Source organism: Colius striatus, chromosome 2, assembly GCF_028858725.1.
Source record: "Colius striatus isolate bColStr4 chromosome 2, bColStr4.1.hap1, whole genome shotgun sequence".
Classification (NCBI taxonomy): Eukaryota; Metazoa; Chordata; class Aves; order Coliiformes; family Coliidae; genus Colius; species Colius striatus.
In genome coordinates this window covers 49,809,834-49,825,619 of record NC_084760.1, presented here as the reverse complement: position 1 = coordinate 49,825,619, position 15,786 = coordinate 49,809,834, and the positions used below count along the sequence as shown (strand labels likewise).

Below are 15,786 nucleotides of genomic sequence, written 5' to 3'. Positions count from 1 at the left end.
ACTAGTTCATCATTTGTGAAAACAGCAGGGGGAGTTTCTTGGGTAGATAAGGCTGCTGAGAAGGGAAACTGAACAGAAATATGTAAACTTGGTGCAGTACACACTAACATGAATGGACAGTGGAAAGGCTGAGGCTCAGCTTGAGAGAGTTGGTCTAAAAATGTGTAAGCTCCATGTTCACTCACAGGGGCCTAACTTTAGCAGGAACTTGTGAACAAGACAGAATGGCCTCATTAATCAATCAAAATACCCCAAACCAACACACACCTCACAAAACAAGGAACCTATTTCCTTCTGTCTACACAATTTGAGACTCCTTGAATCTTGTCTACAGTAGTGCTGTATCTTCTATCCTGCCATCAATTAAGGCAATTGCTTCTTTACTGTTGTTTATACTTGATGAGCAGGGACTTGATTTACAGTAAACAACACAGCATAATTCAAAGCTGTAATTAAAGACTGATCCATGGGATAGATTTGTTACACCTTTTTATTTCCATTCTATGCTCAAAAAGAGAGCAGGTGGGGGGCTGGAAGGATTGTTCCCTCCCATTTCCAACTAGTGGTAGTTTTGTAGGAATGGCACAAGAGAATGAGTTGACCTGGATGATGGCACAACTGCAAAGTCAAACACCAAATGGGGAAAAAATATTTCACATGGGCACTGCTAGACAGAAAATCTGAAGAGAAGCAGGCTTTTTATAAAAAGAAGATTTATTAAAAATAAGTTCTTTAAAGAGAAAAAGTGTGAAATGTATATACAGCACATTGCCAAAACCTGTGTGGGGCTCATAATACAACATCTTCCAAACTGAACAAGAAATATTCCATTTTCTTTTTGTTTGGTTTTTTTATCTATGTGTCATGCTTACTGGAACATAACAGCATATGGGAAGAGGAAAAAAACCCACCTCACACAAGCATTACAAGCAAAATCTTGAAACTGAGGACTACTTGCAAGGATAAAACTCAGTGATTGGCATGATGCTATTGTTAAATACAGACAGAAACTAAGAGTTTGTGGAGAGTCTTCAGCTGATGCAGTTTCTCCGGCAACTGCTGGATTCCCAGTAGTTCTTCATTTCTACTGTGAATTAACAAATCTCAGTGAGTGGGTTTGTGTTCTTTGAAGGTAGAAGTATTTTAGGGACAACAAAATACCATCCAAAACCAGATAAACAAAAGGCATCTTTCCCAGCTCTACTGCAGTAGGTATCAAACATGTCTTCTCAGGAAGAGAGTTACACAATTGCTGTTTTTCTCCTCTAACTCCCCACATCTCTGACAGCCAGATCCACAAAAATAGTTTTTCTTAGAATTATTTTATTTTACAAGAGTGGCACAAACAGTGACATGACAAACTAGCACTTGATTCTGCATGCTTCAGATGACCTCGGCTTCTCGCACTCGGAGGTCTGACTGAGAACTACGTCCTTCCAGTTGTGCCTCCTGAAGATTCCCCATTTCTTAGTGCATATATACAGCTAGCCCAGAACTGCAGTACTACACATGGTCTACCCATCCTCACAGCACAATTCCCCCTAAGCCCAGAGCTGTGCAGGACTTACACCTTCAGGTCTTTAGTAGCCTCCTCTTTAGTCCCACAGTTTAATCAGACCGTCCCAGCCGCACGTGATGACTTTGGATGTTTCGTGGGGATGCCACACTGCGCCGATGCAGACTTTGTCATGGGCTTTTAATCTGCTGTAGAGTTTTGTTGTCTTCCAGTCCCAGATGTTAAGTTTGCCATCTGCATCTCCGGATATCACATAGCTGTAATAACAGGATTAAATAAAAAGCTGCATCACACATGAAGACTGCTGGCATTATGATACACTTTTACACTGAGTAGTGGAAAAGCTTCACCCAGCGAGCTTCCTGTCTGACAGTCTGCAAACACACCTCCCAAAGCATCAGCATTCATGCTGTGCTCTGAAGGCACAAATGCTGCAGAAGGTGATTCATCAGCTGCGAGGTAAATGTGCTAAGCAATGCAATCGCACCATACAGTGTGTTACTGGAACCAAACAGAATAAATCAGCGAAAGGGAAAGTGTCAGAGGTTCCTCTAAGATTTATAGACACTTCTCTCTACTTCTTCCTCCGCTCTTGCTGAGGTTATTCTCCAATTTTTTATAGCAATATCTTATGTATGTACAGTGGTAAATGTATGGGCCCATTACTAAGCAAACAAGACGAAAAAGATGGTTCTCTCAACAATAAATGAACCCCCGGTGTTCTTGACAAGCTCATATTGAGGAAATAGACTGTGGGCTGCAGACCATGCCAGGGCAAGTCTCCTGTGCTGCACCAGGGCTGGGCAAAACAAGGGGAGGCTCTGGAAGGGTTCATAGCAGCGTAAATTGTCCTTGCAGAATGGGATGTCTGGACTATATGGACTGTTTTGTAAATGTTGCTCAGAGCAACCACCGAGTATAACTTAGTCCTGTCAGATGATGACAGTAAACGTTCCGTTTTCCTGCTTGGCTGGGGAACCCTGTCTGACACAAGGCTAATAGGATGGTTGTGCAGCAATCACTTTTGCAGAGCACTCAAAAAGAAATGCAGTGTCTAAGTCAGCAAGTTGTAAGATGAAGCTCATTCCCACAAAAAAACCTTAAACCCACTTACCTCATGTCAGGTGAAAAATCCACTTGACAAGCGTAGCCAGCTACCATGTGACCTTTGAAAATTTTCTTTTTGTTTAATCTGAATCTGTTCTGAGCTCCAAAGATCAGAATTTGGTTATCCATCGACTGGCAAGCTAACCATTTCCCTACAAACACAACAAACAAAAGTTGTATCAGAGCGCTGCAACGAAAGAAATAGACATAACTGGATATTTAAAAGAGGTTTTAATAACTTTTCTTGCAATACCTTAATCCAGGTTTTGATGATGAACCAGAGTTCTAAGCTGATATTGCTTCTGCCTAGTACAACTGCCAAGAGGCAAAACCTTATGTTTGACAGGATTTGGGATGCCTGTTCCTACAAAATGCACTCAGGACTCTAGAGAAGCTCTGGCTGTTAGGACTATGTGCTGCATCAATGCCACTGGCATACTCATAAGTTTCTAAGCTACTGAGTAAGCTTGCTGGTGCACATAATCAAGTAATTCAGATGAGGGGGGAAACCCCATCTATGTGCAATCCATTCAATTGCCTGTTTTGTGGGTACTCTAAGATGGTAATCTATTTTCTTTACAGGAAAACCAGGTCTAAGGCAGACTTGGGAGTTTGAAAATCCCTATATTTTTGCAACTCTGTCGTATTTTCTGCTCTAATGGAATGCAGTTTAATAAATCTCATTTTGTGTCTTGGCAGTGCATTAACTTCTGCCTGAGAATCCAGTGAAGACAATGTGCCACAGAACACCACAGTAGAGAGACTCCTGTCCTGAACTCTGTGTATCATCACTGCCTTCACAGTGTTCTGCACAAACAGTGATATCATAAAATGTGCTGACTTGACTGTAAATCTGATCACACTCCCAGCTATTAGCTTGGAATTTGAGGATTCTTCTTCAGCCTTCACAGGAAACAAATCAAGTGTGTATTCCAAGCATATTATTAGAGAACCACAGAATCTCAAGATTTAGAAGGGACCTCGAAAGGTCACCTAGTCCAACCTCCCTGCCAGAGCAGGACCACCTAGAGTAGGTCACACAGGAACTCATCCAGGTGGGTTCTGAATGTCCCCAGAGAAGGAGACTCCACAACCCATCTGGGCAGCCTGTTCCAGTGCTCCATCACCCTCACAGTGAAGAAATTCTTCCTTGTATTTCTTTGGAACTTCTTGTGTTCCAGTTATTCTCCCAATTCTTAAAAGTTCTGTTTCCTACACTGTTCAGGAGGAAAAAGTTAATTGATGAGATTAATGAACCAGTGCCCCTGGGCAGAAAAGTTCAACATTTGTAAAATTTTCAATTTACTTTTCTTGAAAGGGCTTGTTTAACTCCAAAATGATGCATCATGTGTAGCATAACTATGCACCATCTGTAGCATAGCTATTCTGAAAGAATGTGTTCTGTGTGACACTGAAGTACCAGAGGTCAAGATAATGTTAGTTAATGTGATGGGTGAAATCTAGAGCTGAAAGAATGACTACTTCATTCCTAACATCATTTACTGTCTCAGAAATCAAATACTCAAAGGCTGGCCAACCAGAACTGGAGAAAGAATGAGAAATCCAGTACTTCACTGTAGAAGAATGAGATGAGCTAAAGAACTGCCTCAGAATACAGCAAGTTGGGCAATTTCAGAAGCAGTAGTTGAAAAAGCCCAGCTTGGGAAGTTAACATTTTTAAATGCATCCATCTCTTTCCCCAGCATCTTCCTTTTTATATTAGAAACCCACTTCTACTGTTAAGAATAAAATATTTACACTGCAAAGTAAACACAATTTGATGCTGAGAGCTGGCTGAAAATGTTAGCTGTGCAACAAGTTGATGAGCCACTAGTCAGTGTAACGGGACTGTTGACTGTACATCTGGCAGCACTTCAATATTGTTGACACTAAAGCCATTTAATTTTGGCCTAACCAAATAACAGAGATTTTATCCTGTTAGAAGGATTTTCTCTGATTACCACAAGCACCAAACCTTTATCCTCCTTTAGTTTGGTTCTAATTGAAGAACAAAAACATCCTGTGAAACATTACCATGTGGAAACACTGAGATAATTTGGGATTTCTCTTATACAAGAGTTATTTGGGCTGTGTTCAGACTAGAAAGGGACAGCGTGAACATGATCATGTACAACATCGGTTTCTGCTTTCACGGTGGCACCACAAGGACTGCTGAAATTGCTTAGTACTTTGCAGCCAGTCAGTTCCCACCGTTGTGTATCTTAATATTTTAAATACAGCAAAGAGTACAGCGTGGCTTTGTGAAAAGAAAGAGTCCTTTTCTCTTGTCTGGATGAAGGTCTAAATTTAAGTCGATAGAGTTATCCTCATATTGACATACTTGTTGTTCTTAAGACTTCTAAATCAAAACAGGGCCCAGTCTGACATTGGAATAAATGCACACAGTGATTTGGGGGGGTAGGTCATGCAGGGTGATGGGGGATGCAACACTACAGAGAGATTATCAGTAAGATGCCTCTGTAAACTAGGCCTAAGAAGGCATTAAAGTGTTAACCTACCATTTGGAGACAAAGTCACGGCTGGCATCGAATGCATGCTTGGCTCAGCTATGTACTTGAAGTCTACAGGAATGTCCCTGCAAAAGGAAGAAGTATGTGTTTTATGAAGACATGGAGATGTTCCAAAGGGCTGCCTTCAGCCAGCTGATTTACTCAGCCACTGAACCATGGAGAGCATATGGGGTTGTCCTTAAGGAAGAATGTGCCAAAGCTCAAACATATTATGAATGCCCACCTAGAGAGCTCCAGCTGCAGAGCCATCTCCAGGATGACCTCTGCTAGACTGAACCTACCCCAATCACATGGCCCAGAGCCTAAAGTAGAATCACAATTCCCATTGTCAAGAGTAAAACTGTAACATAAAAACTCTATTGCCTCCAGTTTAACTGCAGTTTTTACACAGTTTTTACATGGATAGTGAGAACAGACTGGCAATACACAGGTATCTTATTGGAATGGCTTAATGACTTGAGTTTTAACTGCAATATTTATGCCCTTTTTTTGTAAAGGAAAGAAAAGAGGAGTCTCTCTCTGTCCCTCTCTCTGTCAATGCCCTTTTCCTCCTCATCTTCCCAAATGGGTTGCCAACCAATTCCAAATGTTCACAGCTGAACTGAACTGTGAACTCCTCACTCTTGATTGCATACAGGACTGTGCCAGTGTATGTTAAGAACGTACACTGTCCTGTACAAAAGCCTAGAGAAAAAGAACAAGTACAGACTAATCCTTACTCTGCAGAACGGTCACTTGGTTTTGACTATACAAATTGAATTAATAATGGTCTGTGCATATTCACAGTAGTCCTCATACCCTGCACTAGAAGACTGGCAAAAAACGAAGGCATGCACATGTCTTTCTCATTAAGCAAAATAAACCTCCAGCAGAAAATAGATTTGATTAATGTATTCAGCAGAAAACACATGCAAAATGTTCTGTAGCAACATTAATTAATACAAAGCGGATGGTTATGGTTTCATTGTGTAATTCAGAGAGTACAAGGGCTGCTGGGACGCTGTCGGGGCAGGGAGCGTGGGTGGCTGCCTTGTACCAGCTGCCCAAGCCTTGCTGGATGACAATACGGCCAACATTAGCAAGGTAATTACAATCCTGTTTTATTGGGGAGCAAGTTATTTCCCATCATCTTGTGTGTTAAGTCATGTGCACGTGGGCAGCGGGGTGAGAAGCTGCTCTGTTGTTGGGAAGCGACATGAATGCTCCAGCGAATTAAATGTTACAATAACTTGTCCTTCAGAATAAGAAGGGCAACCAACTTCACATACTCTGTGGATAAGAACGTGTGTGAGGATAACTGGCTTCCAAACAGACAGACCTAAGACTACTGTTGGGCAAGAGACATGTAAAGGAGTAACAAAAAGTCCACACAATCTCCGAGACTGACCAACGTGACAGCACAGGGAGTGTGGCCCTCCATGCCCCATCCTACCCTTTTGCATCAGTACCCAAACAGCTTGAAAACCCACCTGCAACAGGGCACAAGGATGTGGCTGCACTGAGGCTGGATCCCAATCAGCTCCCACCATCCAGCGCTCCCTCAGCCCACCAGTCAGCTGAGCTCACCTCAGTGCAAGGTAAAAGCAATCCCACTGGAAGCCCCGTTAAAAGTCTCACCACTGAAGACACATCTCCAGTGCTGAATTGTACTGCAGTGAGGAATTTAAATGCAGCACAGGTTGTCCTGCCTTCTCTCCCTTTACAAATGAAGGCAGGCTCATCTACTGGGATTCAAGATAGCTTTATTTTATGCTGAAGCCTACCAGACACACTTAGGAAAGGTGCAGGATATGCTGCATTAAACTGTTAGGCAGAATAAAGAGATACATTTATGTTTCACATTTGCTTCCAGTTAAATTGCTAAATAAGTAATATCAGCCTGCTCCCTTAAAAGAAAATTGAAAACAAATTACCAAGGAAGATGCTGTCATGGTTGCCTGACCTCAAAACTCATGCGATATATTGTTTGTTCAAATCTCTAAATTTGAAGATCATCAAGTCCTTTCCCCACTTTGCAGCATTTCAAAAGCAGGAAAGTTTTAAATATCAAAAGTAGTGTCTGCTAGCCAAGATTTAGAAATGTGGTACTCTGGGGTTCTAATACAACTTCTTCCCCAAGCAGGAGAGAGAAAAATGCTTTTAAAGAAAAAAGGAAAAAAAACCAACCCAAACTAAATCCAATCCAATTTTGGGATCTACACATCATGAAGAGCTCTCTGAGGAGACTACAGTATCTTTAGCAGGAACAATGGAGAGAAAAGGCCTGCTGAGGGGTATAGCTTTACTGAGATGACAAGCCCCTGAAGCCTGTCAAGGTAATAACTAAATTATCACCGCACAGTTCTTGCTTTGCTAGATGACTTGAAGGTAAAAGGAAATAAAAGCCTCCGTGGTCAATTGCCCAAATAATTTCATTGTTTAGCCAAGTAGGATCAGACAAATCTGAAGCAGACAAAGACAAAATAACATGCTGCATTTTCTAGGAGAAGAACACACAGTATGATACCCGTGCCAACTTGAATATCCCTGCTGTAATCAAAGAATCAAATGAAAAGCGAAGGCAGATGAATTTTAAAGTACTCCCATTAGGATCCTTAAATAAATAATTTAATCTGCAAGAGTCTGTGCTAGACTTGCATTATGGAGTTCCAATGACTGACCAACTGCAACGCAGCGTGCAGCACAGCACAGTCCATGCACGGGACGAACTCCTGGGGAAAGGGAGAAGTTCCCTTGGCTCCGGCCAAGTCAAAGTGTTTACAAATCATACTACAAAATTCCTCTAGACAATTGAAACTAAGCAATTAGACCAGCTTTAATTACTGGCTTTTAGGACCATACTCCGGTCATAATTACTTTGAAGGCTGCTTTGTTTTTGTAGAACAGTGAAGAAATAGAGTGCAGAAGAATACATGAAAACATATGCCAAAAGATGCAGTACCAAAATCACCATAAGTTACAAATGATTTTCTTTACTAATTTAGGAAAATAAAAGGATTTGAGGTACAGCACGGAAATAATCTGACATGGAAGTTTCCAAGCTCCAAAAGCTTTTGTAGTGAATACATTAACTCAGTTCCAATTCATTGGAAGAATTGCCTACAGACCAATTTGCCTGTATGGCAGGTTGTGCAGAAAGGTTTTCAAGTCACATCTAGAAAGACAGCACTATATTTGCTTTTCATAAAGGCAAAAATATTCCTAACAACTGCACAACAGGACACTGCCTACAGCCAAGTTCCTCATTATCTGAAGGAGGGAGTTCGCTCTTCAGTGCACAGCGAGCTCCATACAGGGTTTTATTTCCCTCCTTTGCAAAGAAAAAAAACCCCTTCTGCTACTGGAACAATCAGGTTGTGATGTTCCCATGCCAGAACCCTTTTTGCCTTTCCTGCTCTTGCCCACAGAGTGACTAAATCCACCCACTTCACTATTTATTTCAGCCGTCAACACAAAGCTCACAAAACAAGGGCAATCCAATCTCAAGGAAATAACAGATTTGTGCAAGCGAGATCACCCTTCCCACTCGCCAGAGAGGAGACATTCCTCAGCAGACATGATATTGTAAAGATTTTTCTTTAAGGAGCTCAGTACATGCATGGGTCTAATTATGAAGTACTGAACAGAGGCTTTCATGGGAGTGACATATGGTGACAGCATTACTATGTCTAGCCTAAGCCTGGGTTCCCAGACTTTTGGTCATTACCACTGCTGCTACTGGCAATGATAGCAGCCCATCACAGACATGCTGAGGGTTTTGCTGGCTGCTTGGGTAACATTCACATACCACAGACTGCAGTCTCTTGTCTAGGTCTTTTTCTTTTTAAATAAAAAGAAGGAAAAAAAGCTAGCAAGGAACTGATTAGTCAGAGAGCTGCTGTCGAGCTTGTGCCCATATCGTGCAACAGCTCCACATGTGTGAACAGCAAATGGAAATGGATACCTAAAGGTATGGGAGTGATTATTTCAGAAAGAAATTAGATCCTAGAGAAATCTTAAAAATTCTAAGCTGAAAAATCTTAGTAGCTAGAGCCTTGTGGAAAACACTTCAGACAGGAAAGGTTTTTCTCCCCAAATACATTAAAAACTGGAAGCCATTTCAAATGACGTTTCTTCTGAGTTTTTCTTGGATAAGTCTTTCACTTTTCTGTCATCTATTGTATTCATACGGTGAGTATCAGTCATTGCCAAAACCCCCACATGACCAGAAAACCAGAGACAAAGCTACACGAGACTTGTTGTTTCATACAAGGTTCCAATATATAATACTAAATATATCCAAGTTCAAAGCATTCAAAACACACTAATGTACCAGAGCAGACATTTCTTTACAAGGTTAATTTAAGGGCTAATACACCCTCAGGGAAAGAAGAGAGATCACTAATAGAGTGTTGTGCGCTTTGGGCTGACAGGGCTGTCTTGAGCTTTCTTTGGGGAAAGAGGAAATCTATGTTGTGTCTCAAGTGTTAAGCCAGAATAAGGTTTTAAAGGCAGCTCTTCCTCAGCTAGCTGGAAGTTAGTACACTCCCATGTCCTATGTGCTCTGTATACTTTTAAAAATGAAATCTCTTCCCAGTTTGCTCATAATATACTTGATGTTCAAATTCAAATTGTTGAACTTACCATTCCCAGACTCTCAAACTCTTGTCATCGGATGTACTCACAAACCTTCTATTTTCATCCACAAACACAATGGTGTTGACAGCTCCCAAATGCCTATCATATTCCTGCACAATCTCACCACTTCGAATATCCCACTACAAATAAAAAAGTCGGAATAAGACCTTGCTTTTTACTAAACATCAGACTTTTTGGAGGAAGAGATATTAAGCAGACATACCTGCACAATTTTCTTATCTGACATTCCAGCAACAAAGAGATTTTGCTTGTCTTCGTCAGGATTGAACTTGACACAATAAGGAACTTTCCTGTTTGTGAATCTTGAAATACATTGCCCTGCAAGGAAAAAAAAAGTCGTTCACAGTGTGTCAGGTTAGAAGTTCTATGAGCTGATTAGTTCTTTTCAGATATCAATAAAATACCATTTATTTTAATTTTACTTTCCTAACAGCTGTTGTCAAGCCCTTGAGAAGGTTAGATGGTAGAGCTGACCTTGCTCTTTGATTAGGCCTCCTTTCACATGTTTGTATCCACACATGTACACATTGTTCTGTACCTTTACTACAGCTTTCCAAGCAATGGAACTGCTCGGTAGCATGTATGCCAAAAGGACGTATCAAGGACATCAGGACTGGTCAGAACATCATAAGCTGACCACTGCCTTTGCCAAGCATCATCTTTTAGGATCAGAGGGACATAAACTCAAGGCAAGAATTTCTCAATCCTAAGTCTTGAAAAGGCTATCAGTATTCCAATTGCAAAACAAGCCACTGACCTTCTTTCATAGTCTCAGTCAAAAACACCCTGATCACATGTTATCCATAATTTACGGGAGCCTGTTTTAATCTGAAAGCCTCAAGACTGGAGAATCTGACTTGCATCTTCTGGCTCTCACCTGACTAGTGGCACTGCTGCTAACCAGGAAAGCTAACATGAAACTTTCTGCCTCAGGAACAGATCAACTTTAAAAGAATATTGACAAAAATCTATCCTGTGTTTTTCTGCTCCAGTTTCTTAAGCTACAATGTTACAGAGCATCTCCCAGGCAGTTCTGACAGAGCATCAGACCTTCCCCCTCCAACTCCCTATACAAGCAACTCAGTTTCCACTACACTTTCTTATTTGGACTGCTCTTCAAGTTGAGGTTTAACAAAAGATCAAGTGAAAGGATTCTTCTAAACTCAGCATATTTATGTCTAAAACATGATTTCATTACTTAATTTTATGCCTGCAAAAGTAAACATGCAATTAAACTGCTTGGTTACAATGTTGTCTTTTTGCTGAAAATCGTTCTAGCATTACAGGTAACTACCAAACTTCTCACATAAAAAGCTACAGGAAATACAGGTATATAGGTAGCGTCAGCTGCACCATTACAGATAACAACAAAACATTTAGGGGGAAAAAAAAAAAAAGACTATTCATCCTATAATGAAAGTCTAAACCAGATAACATTAAGGAGGGTTGGAAACACTCTGATTGATAATACAGCTTGAAATTTACTATAATTAAATAAATACAGTGCCAAATAGCAGTGTGTGTACCTGTTTCAGTGTCCCAGAGTTTAAGATAGCGGTCATATGCAGCACTAAGAAACTGAGTGCCAGCATTATTAAAGCAGATGTCTCGAACAGCTTTACTATGTCCTACAAGACAGAAAAAAAAAACCAAACCCAAAGGCCGTGATAAACTTTCATCCATTTATGATTTAAGTGAAATACTCCAGTCTTTCATAATGCAAAGGGAACAAGGAAATTGCTTACTCAAGTTCTTCGCGAGCACCAGTAAAGAATTACTCAAGTGAGAAAGAAAAAGTAACTCCTAAAGAATGATGAGAATAAAAACCAAAACCCCTTAGACGTCTAAAGAGAGAACTAACCACTCTGCATCGTTTACAAATTCATATACCAGCAGAACTTTGAAGCCAACAGTACTTCAAGATTGTTCTGGTCTTTTGCAAGAGAAGTTTAAATGTCAACATCTAATGGAAAAGGGGAGACACAAAGACTACAGGAGATACATTTATAACTAGAAAACAGCACAAAATGTGGCAAATGTTAGAGCAGAAAATTAAGAATGCTTTCATCTGGTGGTAAGCTTGTTACCTTTCCAGACCAACACTTTCATCTGACCATTGCAAGAGGACTTGTACACCTCTTTAGTTAAAATATTGACAACATAACTTAAATATAGCAAAATAGGAGGTGAATCTGGTTGATAAGCACCTTTTGAGAAATATTCTAACTCTTCAGAAAGAGCAGTCTATTGAGAGAACCCTTTCTGAGCCATCATCTTTGCCACATCACTGTCATCAGAAATATTAGGTGAAAAAGAGTTCTTTGTTGTTACTCAACATATGTTCACTCGGTGTTCTAGAAATGTTCCCATTTCAAAAAGAGAATCGTCTGCTTTTGTTCTGTATTCAAGGCTGCTAAGAAGTCTGTATTTCTCTCTCAGCTATCTGCTTTAAAAAGCACCTGTTATAAGAACAAAGTTGTCACCTGAACCTGAAAAAATTCCCATTCTTTTGCAGTAGAACTCATCAGACCATGAGATGCCCTCATTGCATAGAGAGGGCTCGTGTTCTCAGTGTAAAGATGGGGCAATTTAATTTCTCAATTGTGCCTTTGGAAAGGCATCTTACATAAAGTATTGATGACTGCAGTACACTAATGCTTTGTTTAAGGCTTGTAAGGTGTTGTATACATCAACACTAAATTGCTTGGAATAATGACAAAGGTTCATTACAAACTTGCACCTTTTTCAGTTCTTATTGCCAAGATCATACTAATACCATTTTTCTGGGATATCTACAAGTCCTCTCTATGATAAATGAATAAGCTAACCTAAATCACAGCCTTCCATGAAGTTGTTTTATACATCAGTTTAAAACAAAAACAGACTATTACCAATAAACGTTCGTAGACATCTTCGATCACCATATACTTCCCACAGCTTGAAAAGAAAAAGCAGGATGGGGAGAAAAGAAGTCAATTGTTAAACAATAATGATGCTGAGATTAAATGCAAACATAGGGCATCTATGGATTAATCACAACTATCTACCTAGAAATTCACATGAATGCCTTGTTACCTTCTTTGTCAGCAAAAGCCGCATAAAATAACTAAAACCCCCATATCATGTTCCAACTTTAAAGCCCTAAGGTTTTGCTAGTAAAAAAAAAAAAATCATCAGCTTTCTAATATGATGTGAGCTGGACTAAAATGAGATTAGTTCAAGGCCCCAAGTGCATCAGTAAACACTTCACCAGAAACCTATTGCTACTTGTAAAATTAGGCTTCACAGAAAATGAATTATTATAACAACAAAGGCAGTAATCTGAGGAACTTGTGATCTCCTACATCCTATTACTAAATTTATTAATAAAGTAGTAAACTACCACTCTTCTAACACACAGAGTTTTGTGTATTGTTTCTATCTTTGTTCCAACAACTTTGGAATTTAAAAATCAAGTGAGAAAAATAAAAGTAACGCAGATAAATGTTACTTGGTAGAAGTATCAGATGTTTAAGTATTCTAAAATGTATTGTCTGTATTCAGTGATGGTATAAAATATATACATGAAAACAGAAAAATGACTCACCTTAATTTTGCAATCCATAGAGCATGACAACAATATATGCCCAGAGAGAGGAAACAATCTAACCGCACTGACACCCTGTTAATAAGGACATAATTAAACAGTAAGTAGAGCATCTAGATATTTCCTCAGTTCACCGGCCCTCTTTCTGAGAAGAAAGCTAAAGCTCATCTTCATAAAATACATAGCTACTGTGTTGTCAAAAGAAATAACCTACCAACACTCCATTTTAGAAACAGTGATGAGTTTTGAACAACTGTCATTGGCAACAAATTGACTCACTTCAGCAGCTCAATATATATACTCTCCTTCAACACTGACACCCTTGCTGTGCTAAACACAACAAAGAAATACAAACTGTGGATTTGGGTGACTATGCATGACAAGCCTTTTCAGGTGGGGCAGGTGAAGAATTTTGACAACAAAAAAGAGGTTTTGGCTAGCTCCATTTCTTACACATACTACTAGTGACTTCTGATCACTGAACTCAGGCTCCCTGGGCACAGCATTTTCCCATCTATCTGCATTTCAGGCACATCTTCCAGAGGAAGTCTGAAGAACCACCAAGTGCTCACTGTGGGCTGTCCCTTCTCTCCATTTCACATCTCTATTCGTACTCCATCCAGTTCCTCCTGTCCCTCACTGGAGTTAGATAGTAATAGGAAGGATAAAGCATCCACTTATCCTCTAGCTTTCCTAGATTTGCCAGCCCATCTTTCTTTTGCCTCTCTTCTTGATATCATTATTCATGTTGGTTGAAGGAAAAAAGCTATTTTATGCATCAGTTTGTTCCATTAGGGTAATAGCAGAGCATTGACTAGAGCTTTGGCAATGAGATGTAATTCTGGAAAGCATTGATAGTTGCAGCTACCAGCTCTATGATGCAGAAATCATTACAGAAGATTTCAGAGTTGTGACTCAATTAAAAAGCAGGGTTAAAGCTAAAGGTGTTACAGAAAAAATGCAGCAGAAGCTTGGGTACGAGCTTTACAAATCTGATTGGTGAAGCACTTTTTTAACACTAAAAGTATGTATACAGTTAAGGGCTCTGGCAGAAGAAGAAACTGTAGATGTTAAGCAGCATCATCAAAGAAACCCTTAACAAGGCACACCTAGAATCATAGAATGGTAGGGGTTGGAAGGGATCTTTAGAGATCATCTAGTCCAACCCCCCTGCAGAAGCAGGTTCACCTAGATCAGGTCGCAAAACCTCTCAAAGTAAAGAACCTCTCAAAAGTAATAGCTGTATTTGGGAAATCTGTAATGCTGATGCATTATAATCACCAAATCTAAGTAACTTTCCCTAAGTTTGAGATGAAATATCCCTGAAGTACTTTTACTATTAAAAAAAGCCATTTTCAGAGATTGGTAGAATTAGCCATACTCTTATCCCTGTGGTTGTCTAGAAAATAACTCCAAATACCCCAGAAGTCACTGAACAATATTTGTCCCTTTCAAGGTGGCCAGGAAGTCACTATGTTAATGAAAAAGTACATGAAAGTAAACAACTGCATTTGAGCAGGCAAACACCTTGTGCAAGCCTGTAGTGCAACCGGTCACATGCAGGATGTTGTAAAGACAGAAATACTCCTTTCTTCTACTGATACTTGAGTTTTATAGAAGTTACCAGCTTCAGACAATAAACGAAGTAGGTTTTTATGACTCACTCTCACACACGTGACTTCCTACCTTTGTATGTCCAGACCATACATGAATTTGCTTCTTTGGAAGATAGCACTTCTCAGGTGGCACTGTAGAACGAAGATTAACTCCAACATCTTGAGGGACGTGAAGATAAGATCTCCCCTGATAGTCATACATTTCCTTAACTGAAAAGGTAAACACAGAATTCTGAGAATCCAAAAGCCTGTATTTTAAGAGGTTATAATCTTTGAAGAGCTCAACAGTCACATACAATTAAGGTTTTTCTCAACACAGTTGCTCTGCTGTGGAGGGGAGGGGGAAGACAAAAACCGACTTCATAGGATACAGATGCAGAATCTTATTTGACATCAGTTAAGCTCAAATTAAAATACTTCAGAAAAGTCTGCTTGGAATCTGACAAATTTGAGCATTAAGACAATCTCCTCCCTACACATCTTACTCATCATCACACAGCAAGACCGTTCCTCTGGCCAACAAGGTTTACTTATGTTAACTCTACACAGAGTATAATGTGTAACAAACCTCGCATTTGCTTGCAATTCACATTCCACCCAGCTCTGTGCTGTGTCAGTCACATAGAGAGAATTACAAACTGGAGGAAAAAAACATCTATTTGACCAGTATGAACCAATATTGGTCAGCAGTAGCCAACAGCTGCTCCTTAACTGGATTTAAGAAGTTACTGTCCAGTCAGCCACACAGGGCACGTTGTGCACGGAAATGGATATTTCAGGAGCAAGATTAGT

The 15,786-nt window shown here is 40.0% G+C and overlaps 1 protein-coding gene across 2 annotated transcripts in view; it reads right to left on the bottom strand.

Annotated features, from left to right (window-relative positions):
* Positions 1 to 676: 676 nt before the first annotated feature.
* CDC40 (cell division cycle 40) overlaps positions 677 to 15,786 on the bottom strand; it is a 38,993-nt gene continuing 23,883 nt past the window's right edge. Inside the window, exons 7-16 of one of the 2 annotated variants that reach the window (XM_061990459.1) lie at positions 15,065 to 15,204; positions 13,379 to 13,453; positions 12,684 to 12,729; positions 11,319 to 11,420; positions 9,995 to 10,110; positions 9,778 to 9,911; positions 5,143 to 5,219; positions 2,631 to 2,775; positions 1,569 to 1,773; positions 677 to 1,087 (exon numbers count right to left, since the gene is read on the bottom strand). In XM_061990459.1, the coding sequence (XP_061846443.1) occupies positions 1,596 to 1,773; positions 2,631 to 2,775; positions 5,143 to 5,219; positions 9,778 to 9,911; positions 9,995 to 10,110; positions 11,319 to 11,420; positions 12,684 to 12,729; positions 13,379 to 13,453; positions 15,065 to 15,204 (1,013 nt within the window). In that variant the 3' untranslated portion in view covers positions 677 to 1,087; positions 1,569 to 1,595. Of the gene's footprint in view, positions 1,088 to 1,306; positions 1,774 to 2,630; positions 2,776 to 5,142; positions 5,220 to 9,777; positions 9,912 to 9,994; positions 10,111 to 11,318; positions 11,421 to 12,683; positions 12,730 to 13,378; positions 13,454 to 15,064; positions 15,205 to 15,786 lie in introns of those variants that run through there. The other variant, XM_061990458.1, reaches the window with a different exon arrangement.